Source organism: Sander lucioperca, chromosome 21 (assembly GCF_008315115.2).
Source record: "Sander lucioperca isolate FBNREF2018 chromosome 21, SLUC_FBN_1.2, whole genome shotgun sequence".
NCBI lineage: Eukaryota > Metazoa > Chordata > Actinopteri > Perciformes > Percidae > Sander > Sander lucioperca.
The window spans coordinates 14,926,075-14,941,160 of NC_050193.1; the positions used below are offsets into that span (position 1 = coordinate 14,926,075).

A 15,086-nucleotide genomic window follows, 5' to 3' on the forward strand; every position below is an offset into this window, starting at 1 on the left:
GACATTGACATACATGTTAAAGAGACTACAGGAAAATGATCACAGCTATAAACCAAAACATTTCCAATTCCAAATCAAGAGTGGCTCTCAACTTTTAGAGGTGACTGCCGCTGAATATCTGCAACAGAGTTTGCATGGAACTTAAGTCCAAGTTTTTTTAAATTTAGATATGTTTTGAAATCACCAAAGCTAAACCAAATAGATCCAACTAATCCAACTAGATCCAACCAGCCTAATCTTTAATAAACCATATTTAACCTCCCAAAGTTGTACTGCAGCAACTCACTTTTCATCTCAATATAAGTTCAAACGAGATCTGCTGAAAGACGAAAACACGCATGCAAACAGGAGACTTAGCCTATTATTTAGTGAAACACTCTTAAGATGACAACTTCACAAAACATTTGAACGACAAACATCACAATCTTGGCCTCCAATAGGTTGTTTTGATAATTTTCAAGTATCGTCTTGAGATAGCAGAGCAAAATCTTCACTTCCATTTCTTTTCCCTGAATCTTCATTATTAGAGTAGTAAGTTACCAGATTCTGTAGTCCAATTTTTAAGCTGAAAGTCATACTGGGAATTGGTGGCAGGTACAGTACAGTAACACATTCAGGTTACACTTTACTTGAAGGTATTTACATAAGAGTGACATGACACTGTCAAGAACGTGTCATAAACATTATAAACCAGTCATAAACATTCATGACATAACGCTTCTTTTAGTAAGTGTCATTCAGTTTTTGTCATGACAAGTTATGGTTAGGGTTAGAGTTACGGTTAGGGTTCATGTGTTCATGACAGTGTCATGCCACTCTTATGTAGATACCTTCAAGTAAAGGGTTACCCACATTTATCGTTGTTAAAGAGCACACATGTGCATAGGGGCGATAGAGATGTTTCAGTAATGGACCAAATAAACAGTAGCCCAGCCAGAGAGGGCAAGACTCAATTACTTCATACATCCTCAGTCACACGATGCTAAAATACACAACAGTGGTTTCAAACAATAAATAGCCTTTGCCTTTTTCTCAGTGAAGCTGTGAACAAAAAAGCATAATAATAATAACAAAGAAATGTTCATTCTTAGTTCAAGTTTGCATCTTCCTATGTTGTCATTTAAAAATCCCAAATATCACAGCACATTGGTTCCTTTTTCATTATTAAAACACAAGTCAGTAACAGAAGAATACAAACGACGTGTTAAGATCCTACATATTATACCGCTACTAGTGCCTGACTACACTTCCTGTATGCTATGGTTAACATAAGATTCTCTTTTTTTCTTTTTCTTTCTATTATATATAGCTTTAGTATTTCAGTCTTAGAAAAAAAGTTTTGGGCAATTACCGGAACTATACACACAGCTAATATGTACAAAATAAATTCACAAACAAAAGTATGGACCCTTTGGAAAGTCCTAGTAAGACATATCTTCCCACTTGTCTTCAGTTTTTATCCTTTGTGATTGGACATTTCAGACAGGTTCCTATGAATGGAGTTGGTAGGTGGGAAGCAGGACACAATGAAACAAGAGGAAGAGACAAATCAGTATGTTGGAACAATTGTGTGGTGGCTCAGGGGGAAAGTTAGAAGAGGATAGCGAAGGCATGTTCTCACTAAACGCAGCAAAGAGCCTCAGGGGCCTTTTCTATGCAGAGCAGTGAGTGAGTGCTGAATGCAGCGAGGCGCCTGTGTGGTGCATTTGTGTTAGATTTGACCTCAACTCCATGAAAATGAATCTATCCAGCACAGTTGACCTAGCTGGCAAAATATGACTACACTTTTCATACTGCAGATCAAATGTGAATCATGGTGTATTTCTCACCTTAAATGTTTCCAGAAACATATTTAGCGGCTGTCATGCATGAATACAAAGACTATCCAGTCGACTGTCAGCAGTGTTTCTGAGGCATTCTGATCAACAACAAAAAGTGTATAGCACAGCTCGTCAAATGAACACACTCCTGCACGAGTCCTCGTGCATCTCTGTGAGTACATTCAGTGAGAACAATATACCACCAGGAAGGAGAAAGCTGTGTGATTATTGGGTTTTCGTTTTGAGTGTGTAAGGTGGACAAAAATGTGCGCTTTATGGGTGAATTGCCTGGTTCCAAACCTGAGACTGGAAATGAATGTGGATTTGTGGTGTACATGTATTTCTTTATCTCCAAGGGTTTTATACAATCTAAGCGTTAGAGAGAGACTGGGTGCATGTTTGTTAAGGCAAAGTGTATGTTTGTCTGCAAATGTGTCCAAGTGTTCCTGTTTATATCTCTGAATATTTGCGGGCCTGTGCCTCAAGCCCATCAAATCTATTTGCGCTTCCTGAGCACCAGGTACATCAGGCCGCCGATGAGAGTCATGGGGAAGCTGATCCAGGCCAGGACATAGGAGGAGCCGTAGGAGCCTTCCTGAAGACTGGGCACATGAAAGCTCTTTTTTTGAGCCGTGTAGATGGACGCTGCGATCATCACACATAGAGCTGGGAGGAGGAGAGAGGAGGATGGAAATTACACTTGTTAGTTAAAGAGGAAATTTAATTTAAACTACAACATTCAACCAGTTGTGTCCTGCAGCCACTTGGTGCCACTTAAAAGAATAGTAGTAATACACTTATTTGTTTTCTTGCTATGATAAGATTGATGCCACCCACTAGCAGCCGGTGAGCTTAGCTTAGCACAAAGACTGGAAACTGGGGGAAACAGATAGCCTGGCTTTGTCCAAAGGTAATGCTGACTAGCTTAATTTCCTTGCAACAGTCAGCTACAATCTGAAAGGGCTGACTTAAAGCCTTCTCCATAGCCAACTGCGCATTGCTGCTAAAGTAGAACATATTGCTTTAAAGCTGAAATCTTTAATTTCCTAAAATGAATAGTGTATATTATAATGAAACCGCATTTGTTAGTGGTTGAGAAGCTTTTTACACTTTTCCATTGTTTACTTGCTGTCAGGGTTGCACCTGTCCTGGTTGACAACGTGAATACAGTGAACAATATATTTGATGTCAAGTCTTTTGGTAAGTTGATGGCATTTTTACTAAAATGCTGGATACCACATTACCACAAGGTGAAACGATGAGTGTGAAGGCTTTGCTATCTTTCCATCAATATGAGGAAAGTTGAAGATTACACATTTTACCTAACACTTTGGCTGGGACTCAAATATTGCCGACACTGCACAGAAAAACCAAGTTGGTAATGGCTAGTAAGCGAAAACAGTAGTCACAAAAGCCCCTGTCGCACCAAATCCATGCTCTTGGGGGAATTGTTGGGTTTCTGTAAACTATAGAGTGTGGTCTAGACTTACTCTTTATGTAAAGTGTCCTGAGATAACTTCTGTTATGATGTGATACTATAAATAAAATTGAATCAAAATTGAAAAGCTGCATTGACAAGTGTGATGTGTGTGTGTGTGTGTGTGTGTGTGTGTGTGTGTGTGTGTGTGTGTGTGTGTGTGTGTGTGTGTGTGTGTGCGCACGTCACTCACAGGCCAGTAGCTGGATGATGGATGTGAAAATGAATCTCTCTCCCTGTTGGAGCCTAAAGAGCTGAAGGATGAAGACAAAGAAGCTGACACAACAGAAGATGGTGGCCAAGATCATAGTTGCCTGGACGGCCTGCAGATAGGCTGAGGAAAGAGGAGAAAGGAGGTGTTACATACACACTTACCGTACACACACACACACACACACACACACACACACATCAATTACATAGCTACACACTGTCTTACCTGCATCAGCCGTATGGCTGTTCTCCACAGGATAGCAGGTGGAGTTACAGGAGTACCACAGGTCAGCGTAGATCACATCACGTCCGGCTGGCGACACCACCCACCAACGCTAAATCAGGGAAGAACATAGAGATGGTTAAAATGATGAAAATGCACTGCCCTGCTCTGTGACCATTCTTGGTTTATACTCACATTGTGAATGGTTGCAACAAAGAGGAGGATGGCTGCAGCCACATGGAAGAGGATGATGAAGGCTAAGATGATCAACATGGCTGCCCTTCTGTTTGGTCAGGCCAGTTAAATATCTTACAGGCTGCAGAAGTAGCTATCTGTGTCTCTCGCTGGCTGGTTGTCAATGCGCAGAATGTACCTTTCAGCTTTTGGTGGATGACACTCCTGTTGGATGTTTGCTTGTGTGTTTATGCTGCTGGTTTGCAGGCTGATAGTCAGGAGTGGATCACGCTCATTCACATAAAAGGAATCTGTTGGTAACAACATATATGTAAAACTTTAATACACACACAAATACAGGAAAGATTAATCCCTTGTGTGTTATTAGAATACATCAAACACATAGATAAAACAATTGCAGAGGGTTTACTTCCCGGTACTTGGCGGCCCCAAATTTGTAAAACCGCTCATGATAAACTCCAGGAAGTATATTCATATTTACTAATTTGACTTTTCTGCAACCACTTTTAAGTAAAGGATAGTAAAGGGAAAAGTCAATCTCTGCTGTTTTATGAATTGGAGTTAATATATTCATTAGCCTATTATTTATTGAATTGTGTCAAATTGAAAAATAACTGGGAATAAAATAAATTAAAAGGAAATAGCGTAAAGGCAAATCAGGTAAAGACCATATGCACTAACAACAACTATTACATCTGCAACCAATTGTCAGAATACATTTTCAAACTGTGAAGAATGCAGGGTTAATGAATCTGTCGGAGAGAAATATTTGTCTTATCTCAAATTACAGAAAATGTTACTGAGATGTGAGATGAAGCATGTATCTTGTGTCTATATGTATGCCAAACCATGTGTGTGGTTGAGTGTTTGTATGTGGAGTACAGTATGTGGGAGTGTGCTGTTTACTCTGCAGTGATTGAAGGCCTTAATCCTGACTATGACTTGTTGATGGAAGCAAGCAGTTGACTGTTTGAAATGGGCAGTCTGTGCTCGGTTCAGTCAGTGTAGTAGATCAGAATATAACATGCTATGTTAGCAGCATTAGCAGAAAATGACATCCAATGGTGCCAAGAATGCTAGAGCATCAAAATGCCAAAAATGATGCATGAGAGGTCAAGGGTCACTGTGAATCAACCAAAGGCACTTAAAGGTCCTATGACATGTTGCTTTTTGGATGATTTTATATAGGCCTTAGTGGTCCCCTAATACTGTATCTGAAGTCTCTTTCCTGAAATTCAGCCTTAATTGGTGCAGAATTACAGCCACTAGAGCCAGTCCCACAATGAGCTTTCCTTAGGATGTGCCATTTCTGTGTCTGTAGCTTTAAATGCCATTGAGGAGGAGAGAGGGGGGGGCAAGGTGGAGAATGGGGGTGTGGCCTTGACCAGCTTGCGGTCAAGGTTGTAGCTCTATTTCCTCATGGGCGGGCCAAATTCTCTGGACAGCTGTGGGCGGCGGGCAAAGCAGAGAAAGGGGAGGTAACCTTTCCCCTTATAATGTCATATAGGGAAGATTCTAGATTGGCCCATCTGAGGTTTTCATTTTCTCAAAGGCAGAGCAGGATAACCAGGGCTCGGGTTACACCTATCGCCATTTCTAGCCACTGGGGGACCATAGGCAGGCTGGGGGAACTCATAATAATGTTAAAAAAAACCTCATAAAGTGAAATTTTCATGCCATGGGACCTTTAAGGTGCTGGGTCAAATGCTTATTTCTTTGTTTTTTTGCAGCATGACCATGGTATTTGTAGCACTATAACACAATCCAAATGTCCGAAGTGTATGGCTTCAGAAAACACTGTTGACGCTCAGAACAGGTCCGTGGGCCTCCGCTTAAGATATAATCGTCTACTGAGGCCTTGATTTTGTATGTGCACTCTTTCCGTAGGGATATCCAGGCCAGTATTTTGTTTGTTTTTGTGTTTCTTTCCTGTTTTTGTTCACATACACTATAAGAATTATCTTAAAGGGAAAATCCATTAAAAATACCAAATACTTCCAGAAACCCTTGTTTGTCAAAGGGCTTTGCTCAGCATGTAAAATGCCCTGTTATCATAATTTTGTTTAACATTAATACTTCTACAAATATAATCACACAAGAAGAGATTCTGAAATCTAGAATACATTTCTTTCCGACAAATCACTTTAAACTTTTCCAGCCCCGCTTTTAAAGGTGCTCTAAGCGATGTCACGTGTTTTTTAGGCTACAACATTTTTTGTCACATACAGCAAACATCTTCTCACTATCCGCTAGCTGCCTGTCCCCTGAACACACTGTGAAAAAAAAATGTAAGACAGCCCAGGCTCAGCGGCAACAAAAACAAACTGCGCCAACGTGCACCACGAAATATAACAAACAGTGTTCCAGCCAATAACCGACAAGAAGGATTTGGGGGCACACACACACACACACACACACACACATATACAAAAAGTCAGACAGCAGAGGAATTAGTCCTCTCCGCCAAAATGGAGTCGCAGTGAAAACACCCTCTCCCCCCTGACAGGAAGCAGGCCGCAGCTTTTTTGACTGAATGTGGCTGTGGGGTGTGACTGAGTTGGGGGAAGGGGGCAAGAGGGTAAATAGTAAAAAACGAGGTGAGGAAACATCAAATGTAAGCTATGCACTTAGATTTTTTTAGAAGGGAATGTAAACAGCAATAGTTTTTTCTAATCTCTTGATCAGACAAAAGAATAATGTACAGAGCTTTCAGGTCCGAAAATTGAAGACAATGTGTACAGAAAGTTCCTTGAACCTGGATTCTATCTAATTTCCAGCAGGGGGCGACTCCACTGGTTTCAATAAGAAGTCGGCTCATATAGAAGTCCATGAGAAAATGACCCTACTTCTCACTTCAGTAAACATTTTCATAATGAGTTTATGGTCTCAATCGCTAGTTTCAAGTCTTGTTCATATAGCATGATGTTCATTTTGTAAATGATTGTCCCATTTAAAACAGACAATTATAGCAGGGGATGCTTTAGGGCGTGGCTACACACCGACCTGTCAATCAGGACAGATGATGATGCATTAGCAATGCATATCTATGGCACTGTGTACATTGAAATAGCCGTGAACTTGTTTTGGGGTGCTGTCCATGTTTTTGTCTTAACCCTTGTGTTGTCTTGTCTTGTCTTTGTGTTTTTCTGGGTCAAAATTTCAACATTTTGTTGTTCTTTTTCTACACTTTTCTCGAGGTTTTTGTTGCTTTTATTGCAATTTTTTTGTCACTTTTTCCAATGTTTTTTTGTCACTTTTGTTTAACAATTTTTGTCACATTTGCCAATGTTTTTAATGTTTTTTTTGTCACTTTATCACATTTTTTTGGTCACTTTTTTCAGCGTTTAAAAAAAAACAAAGTTGACCCGAGGACAACAGGAGGGTTAAACATTGACCCTCTCACAGTGTGTTTTCACTTCATCAAAGTTAATTGGAACAACTGGTCAACTAAAAATGTCTTGTTCAGCGTTCGCTAGCACCTTGCCAAGAGCAGCGCCATTAAAACCTAGCTTAGCCACATCATCCATTGTTGCCAACTCTTTTCCGATGAAAATAGCTAGCACTAGCTCCAAACATCACTAAGAGTTGCCAGATGATGCCATACACTCATTTGCATATTGGTGATGTAATTGTGTAACATTTGCATAAAGCTTAGTGGTTATGTCGGCATATGTAAACATAGGCTTATCTCGCTTTTCCCCTGATAGTCTGAAGTCTGAAAGAGGGTCTGAAAAGTTTCTAAATCTAGCAAGAGAGAAAATTGGCCTATTATAACATTTTAATAGTGCAATACTGCTAGCGCAAAAAGTGTAGGGGACAGAGTTGGAAAGACAGGAAAGCTAAGGTAAAGGACCAGCAATTTAATTCACTACATCCATTGCAAAGCATCTCTATGGTATTTGAGTCTAATCTGACCAGCAAGAAAAATCTTCAAAGCAGCAAGCAATCTCCTAGACATGTACACACACACACACACACACACACACACACACACACACACACACACACACAGCTGGATCTGATTTAATCTGCAGCTGCTTTCACGTCTCAGTGGAGAGACGATGAAGGGAAGAGGGAGGGGGAGATAGAGAGAGAAAAGGAACCCCTTTGAAGGGGAATGGAGGGAAGCGAGAATAACTAAAACAAGATCATAAACGCACACACACATACTCTAATGTATACACGCGTACATATAAGCTACCCAAAACCAAAAACATATAGCCTGCTAAGAAACTTACAAAAATGATAGACTCACAGACACAGTTCAGATAATTCAAGTTAATTCAAACTGCATAGACCACATACATAAAACCTGGTGATGACTGACTGACATACACATACATTCTCTTGTAAATTATATATACATTCTCCTTTGCGTGTGTTTTTATAGATTTACTGCTTTGATAGTCCAAACTGTAATGATCATATACAAGGGAAATTATCTAAAACTACAATTATGCTGATTTATTATTGTCATCTCTTTCTTCGTGTGGGTGGATGATGAACCATTCCTTTGTCCATTACTTTTATTTTATTGAGCCAACATAATATAATACTGCAAAATAATACTTTTAAAATGAGTAATGTATCTATTTTTGTGAAGAAACAAACCAAACACTATACTCCATTACTTCTGAAAACTAGTCCTCTTTCTCTCTCTCTCTCTCTCTCTCTTTTTCGCTACCATTTTCAACAGACAAATGCACACAAACATTAACCTAAATGTGGAGGCCTGTATTCCCCGGGGTTCCATGGGAACGGGTTTAGCTTGCAGAGGTTTCACTCAGTGCTGATAGTAAAGTGTGAAAGCACTGTTGCTTACCTCTGACCCCAGGCAACAGCTGCAGACACACATATACGCACAGAGCACATAGCTGCGTGCATGCTGTATATATTAGCCTCGCTAGTCTGGTATGCATAACACAGATATTTCGTGCCTTATCTATCATAATAGATATAAGCTCAGCTGTGGCAAGTCAATCAGCGAACAAGCTACAAACTTCATTATCCAAGTTAGATATAATCCTATACTCACCATACAGCAGTCTGGTCATTAATAAAGTAATCTGGACTATGATAAAATAAGAAATTCTGTAGTTTTGTGTAATCACATAGGTAGACTGATTCTGTCAGACTCCGGACACCTCGCCTGACACGCACACTGACAAACAGGCTGCCATTCCTCCTCTCCACTCAGCCTTATAATAGGAGGCTGGGGGACTCGTTGTAAGTGTGTGTGTGTGTGTGTGTGTGTGTGTGTGTGTGTGTGTGTGTGTGTGTGTGTGTGTGTGTGTGTGTGTGTGTGTGTGTTTGTGTCGACTGATTCCCTCCCCTGGTGTAATGTCCTTTTTTTACTCTTTTCATAAAACACAAAGCCACAGACTTAACTGGGCCTCTGTATCTCACTCCCCCGTCTCTCTCACTGTCCCACTCTCTCTTTCACTGTATGTTTCTCTTTCTGTCTTTGGCCATGGAAAAACTAATTGAGGAAGAGAAAAGGAAAGAAGGCTTCCAGTGGAGCCCTCTGGCCCCTTATGAGGTCCTAAGTTGTGACTCTAGATGCAACATTTCCTCCTCCAAACCACCAACTAATGCAACATTTTTAACTGACACCTCGCTTTATATTTCTTCCATAAGGTCGTAACAGTTGACGTGTGTGTGTGTGCGTGTGTGTGTGTGTGTGTGTGTGTGTGTGTGTGTGTGTGTGTGTGTGCGCGTGTGTGTGTGTGTGTGTGTGTGTGCGTGTGTGTGTGTGTGTGTGTGTGTGTGTGTGTGTGTGTGTGTGTGCATGTGTGTGTGTGTGTGTGTGTGTGTGTGTGTGTGTGTTTACACAACAGGAATATCCAAGCCAAGGCTTATTTTTAGAGAAAACACAAAAGGCTTTCTTCCCTGGAGCGAAGCCAGTAGCCAAACAAAAGTTTTGTTAAGGATGAGCACACTAGACACCCACAGGCACAGATCAGATGCACACACACAGTTTTGGTTGTAACCCTTTCATGCATGAATTATCAGTAGTCAGTCAATTAGGAGTCAGGATTCTTTTGCCAAGTGTTTTTTATTCTTCTTCAGAATTGCATTATGAACTTATAACTGGCTGCCTGCAACTCTGAAAGAAGCTTGTGAAGCAAAAAGCAAAATTGGATGAAAGATGCAGGGACAACTTTGCTATTTGCACACCTTTAACACTAGAAAGCCAAATATTTGACAGTTTGGCTTGAGGGTGTCACCAGAGGATAAGCCATGGTGGCTGTGTCCCAATTCAGAGGCTGGATCCAACACTGTTCACAATTTTTGGCCAAATATTGCACAAACATTGCTGTACCATTTCATGTGTCTCCTCCAAATGCAGACAAGAAACACAGCCTTTTTTATTGCATTTGGAGAACAAAACCAGTATATCCCAAATGCACGATAGTTTTGAGGTCACTGAGGTTAGACCATCTCATGTGGGGAGAAGGCTCAGGCTAACTCTGGCATTTTATGAGGACATTCACATCCTAATGCAACACTGTTACTTTATTTCTCACTATGCACACTCTAACTAAGACAAGAGTGGACCGTTCTTTCTAAAACGTGGAAAATGGATTATAAAGTGCATACAAATGATGCATTCACAACCCAAACAACACTGTCGTTTCAAACTGGTCATGAGGCTGTTTTATTACTGGCAACACAAGCGTAATAACTTGACATTTTCTAGATCTTTTTATCATAACCCCAAAATCTATCAGTCCCTCTACATTATCGCTGGTGTTGGGGATTTCCTCCTCTGTGTCCCCCCTTTTGGGACAATGTGTCTGACTCCAAATAAAAGACCTGTATATCCCTGTGCACTTGTTAAATTGCAATTACACTGATCCTAAGCAAGAGCCAAATAAGACGATAAGATAAAGTTAAATCATTCGTTTACAGTAATCAGTCAAGCATCAGAGTTTCAATACACAGATCTGTGGGATCAGAAAGCATGCAGAGACTCAGTTTCCCTAGCAACAGACAAAAAGCCAGAGCCGGTCCACGTATCTCTAGCCTGTCAGACCTCGTGAGCCCCGATCTCTCATACTTTCTTTCTTGGGCCCCCTATTCTTCTTCCGCACCGGGACTGCTATCTTTACACAACACCCGCCAGACTGTATTATGTCTCGTCTTCATTTGCTCTCATGTGAAGTGGTACATTCTGCTCCTGTTTCACTTATTATTACTCAATGTACTTTGCTCAAGGCCACTGTGATCCTAACTATCTTATAGTTATGGCTTAAGCTAAATAAGCATACACCCAAACACACTTGGTCTCTTATGGAAACCTTTTACATTATTATTATATTTATCTGCAATTAGTAAGAACATTATTCTACATTGGCTTTAAAATAAATATTTGAGCTATGATGAGTATTGTTGAATACCAGGAGAATGGATAATCATTGTACTGCCCAATGAAGAATACATTGTTGCAAAGAAATATGGTGTGTGTGTGTGTGTGTGTGTGTGTGTGTGTGTGTGTGTGACATGACAAATGAGCACACAGACACACACATGCACACAACTGTTTTCCTGCTGTGTTTAAAGACTTCCCTCTGACGCAGGAATTCTTTCATGTTGGACGCTTGGTTTGTTAGGTGTGTGTGAAATTGGTGAAATGTGTGTGTGTGTGTGTGTGTGTGTGTGTGTGTGTGTGTGTGTGTGTGTGTGTGTGTGTGTGTGTGTGCGTGTGTGTTCACACACATTCCTAAAGTGACAGCGTTCAGTAATGACTCCCACATGGCAGAGAGAAGTTGAGAAACATCTGATAGAGATGTACATAACAGACATCCATCTTCATTTGTTAATCAGGTCCCCATTCTCTTCCTTTTTTTTCTATTCCACTCTGTCACTTCACACCTCTTCCCTGAAAGTTTTCATCTGTCAGCACGTTTTAGAACCTCACACCCCTGACTAATCCTCCTATCAAATATCACACACCTCTCTCCTCCTGCTACTTCAGTGTGACTGAAAATACTTTTGAATTAACACTGCACCCTGCCTTTAAAATGTCCATGCCTTGTTGTGTCACGTCACATCAAAAATAGTTAGGGGCAGAAGGTGAAGCACAAAGGGTGCAGCACTGTCCAAATACTTCGCATAGAGAAATGACTTCTGCTTGAGGAGAATTTAGCCACTGGACAGATCAAACTTCAGTTACAGGCTATTATGTCCGCCACAAGCCTTCAGTAAAGCTCAACTCTGGTGGGAAAAAGCTTCCACATTTAGCTATTTATTAGTGGTCGTTTAACACATTACTTCACACATTTGTATGTTTGATGACTGTGGGCCTCATTACAGTAAATTAAAAGCTGGGAGAGAAGAGAAGAGAAGAGAAGAGAAGAGAAGAGAAGAGAAGAGAAGAGAAGAGAAGAGAAGATGGTCTGCAGTGTCATCAAGACTCTAGTTAGTTTGAACTTTTACACTTAGGGCCCTATTTTAACGATCTGAAACGCAAGTATCAAACGCCTAACGCAAGTAGCTTTGTGGGCGGATCTCGCAAATCTAAAATGGGTTGGTCTGAGGTAGCTACATTACTCATAGGTGTGGTTTGGGCGTAACATGCAATAAACCAATCAGAGCGTTATCTCACATTCCCTTTAAAAGCAGGCGCGCTTGTTCCATGGCGGATTGCTATTATAATGGAGGATTTGCTAGGCGCACGCTCTTAATACGTCCATGGGCGCACGCCAGGAGCGGTTCACAGCCGAGGAGACCGACGTTTGCTATTGATTTTTCTTTTTGTCAAAATGTAAATACACAAAAAAACATACTTTCCGATGTTTTGGGCTCACTCTCACTGAATCACGAGGTTATGAATGCATGGTGATATTTTTGCAATGTAGTCTAACATTAGACTGAGATTTCCTCACTATAGACGATGCAGCTCTTCTGTCTCTCCTCTCCCGTGCTGCTGCTGGGGCATTTGGGTTAAGTGGCATCGGCACATGCAGTTCAACATCACATCTCCTTAAATCCTCTAATATTTCCTCATTTATGTCATCAACACATCCATGATTCATGGAAATGTTGTGTAAAACAAGGTCATATTTTTCCTTGTATTTATGTATGGTTTGCAAAAATGGGAACTGCTGGGTCCGTGAGATGAGAGAAGCAAAGTGTATGCGCGTCACTGACTTTAGACTAGGTTTTTCCTGGTCTGTGGCGGAACTGTTTTCTGAAACTGCAAAATAGCACTAGGGAACGTTTGCGCCGGAACACGCCTCCTCTTTTTGCTAAACCGCCCTCGGGAGCGCAAATTCATTCCTTAATTTACCGACGTGAGTCTGTGCAGGGAAAAGTCCGCTGTGCGTCAGGTGCAAAATAGGAATGATACTTGCGTCGGTGTACAAAGTCAATTGCGCTGGGTGCAAGATAGGGCCCCAAGAGTTGATGTAATGTAATATTATAAGATGGGAGGGGGGTGGAGGTCACCAGCATCACAAGAACAACATGTGTGAAATCAGTGTTGGTGTTCATGTTCAGCTGCAGTTTCCATGAGTAACTTGAATGGGTCCATAATCTTCCTTCTATTGTTTTTTTCGTCCTTTTCTGCCTTTTAATCATGCATTGTGTGCAATAGTTTATAACTGTATGTCAACAGTGGGATGCAAGTTACTTTCCGATAGATTGTTACATAATATATGACAGTATAAGCTTCAGACTATTGCCATAATATCAGTGCTTTCCTCAGATTGCATTCTCTGTCATGCAAACGTTGCCTGATGAGAATGAGTCTCTATTTCTGCAGCCCAGTATGAACATTATTATGATACATTATCCTCTAACCATGAAAACCCTGGACCAGGTTGTTGTTTTCAACCACAAGAGGGAGCCCCATGGAGGGAATATCTATGCAACAGTAATCACCTGCCTCATCAAAAGTAAGGTGCAAATCAGTCCACAATACAAGATAGGGGCAGCTGTATTCAACATTATAGTGCAAATAATGTGCTTAACATGGGACCTGAACAGATTTACCTATGATAATCAGATTATGTTCAGTTCAATTACACACTTACACTCATATAATCCTATGGAACTCCAAAATCCCTAATCTATAGGAACATCATTATAATTTAGTGTTACCATATGGACATGCTTACAGAAAGCCTACAAAGTGCCATCAATTCAGTGTTATGTCTAGATATGGATCCAACACAACAGATACACTCAAAAGTACCTATGACACACACACACACACACACACACACACACACACACACACACACACACATTTCCTGTGTCCATTGAAAAAAATAGCAAATAGTTTGTTTATATTCCCTCGCAACGCACTAAACATTCATTCACAGCACTCAGACACAAAACACACACGCACACACTGGTGGCAGACAACGCCCCTTTCATTTCCAGTGTCTGAAACTTGGAGCAACGCAGCAAAGTTACGATCTGTGTAAAAATATCCGCAGGGGGAAGCACGGCAGCAAAGGCTTAAAACGACTCTGATATTTGATAATGAATGATCAAACAAAATAGGCTAAACCTATCCTCATTTTTAAAGATATGCTATACAAATCTCCAAACCGAGCACCAAATATTGCTACTAGTTATTAGAGTGGCTTGTTTAAAATATCCCATAGCAGGAATATGTAGGCTATAAAACTCACCACAAAGACATTTAGTCACTATAATAGTGTTATTGGTTTATTAAAGTGGGGATCCCATAGAGAAAAGTTCCGTGCAGCATTCAAACAACATGCAAACTAAAAATACTTCATTTACTTACCGAGTATAGACCGTGAAGATGTGTGGGATTCCAGATGTGACAGTGTGTGTGTATGTGAAAAGATAAATTAAGGGACGATAAATTGAAAAAAACAGCCGTCAAACGTGACAAAACGGCAGCTGGAGATCTCACTGGTAGTCTCAAAAAAATGTTTGAAACGCACGTTCTCTGTAAAGGCGGTCCAGAGCGCGCGTGGGAGGGCTGGAGGGCTGGAGCTGGGTGTGGTTTGAGATTTAATATGCGAAAATGTGTGTGTGTGTGTGTGTGTGTGTGTGTGTGTGTGTGTGTGTGTGTGTGTGTGTGTGTGTGTGTGTGTGTGTGTGTGTGTGTGTGTGTGAGTTTAGGGCTCGGCGAATAAAAGTAACAATAAAAAAATAATGAAAGGGGAAGTTTAAA

At 40.8% G+C, this 15,086-nt stretch overlaps 1 protein-coding gene across 3 annotated transcripts; it reads right to left on the bottom strand.

Annotated features, from left to right (window-relative positions):
• Positions 1 to 1,443: 1,443 nt before the first annotated feature.
• On the bottom strand, positions 1,444 to 14,879 carry emp2 (epithelial membrane protein 2). Of its 3 annotated transcripts, XR_004896174.1 has the most exons (6): positions 14,691 to 14,879; positions 3,929 to 4,218; positions 3,737 to 3,845; positions 3,491 to 3,631; positions 2,118 to 2,486; positions 1,444 to 2,058 (listed from the first exon to the last, which is right to left on the bottom strand). XR_004896174.1 is itself a non-coding variant. In XM_031320868.2 (5 exons), exons 2-5 carry the CDS (start codon positions 4,004 to 4,006, stop codon positions 2,317 to 2,319), a joined length of 498 nt encoding a protein of 165 aa, XP_031176728.1. In that variant the 5' UTR covers positions 4,007 to 4,218; positions 14,691 to 14,879; the 3' UTR covers positions 1,444 to 2,316. The 3 variants fall into 3 exon arrangements, 2 of the variants coding, with proteins under 2 accessions (XP_031176728.1, XP_031176729.1); XM_031320868.2 differs by having other exon boundaries at positions 1,444 to 2,486; XM_031320869.2 differs by lacking the exon at positions 14,691 to 14,879 and adding an exon at positions 8,964 to 9,087 and having other exon boundaries at positions 1,444 to 2,486.
• Between the last annotated feature and the right edge of the window lie 207 nt (positions 14,880 to 15,086).

Bases quoted from the DNA above. Each gene is read 5' to 3' on its own strand.
- emp2 (XM_031320868.2), bottom strand. From the start codon at position 4,006: ATGTTGATCATCTTAGCCTTCATCATCCTCTTCCATGTGGCTGCAGCC. The intron at 3,846-3,928 runs GTGAGTATAAAC...TCCCTGATTTAG, and splicing joins TTGTTGCAACCATTCACAAT to CGTTGGTGGGTGGTGTCGCC. The intron at 2,487-3,490 runs GTGAGTGACGTG...TCCTCCTCCCAG, and splicing joins CATCATCCAGCTACTGGCCT to CTCTATGTGTGATGATCGCA.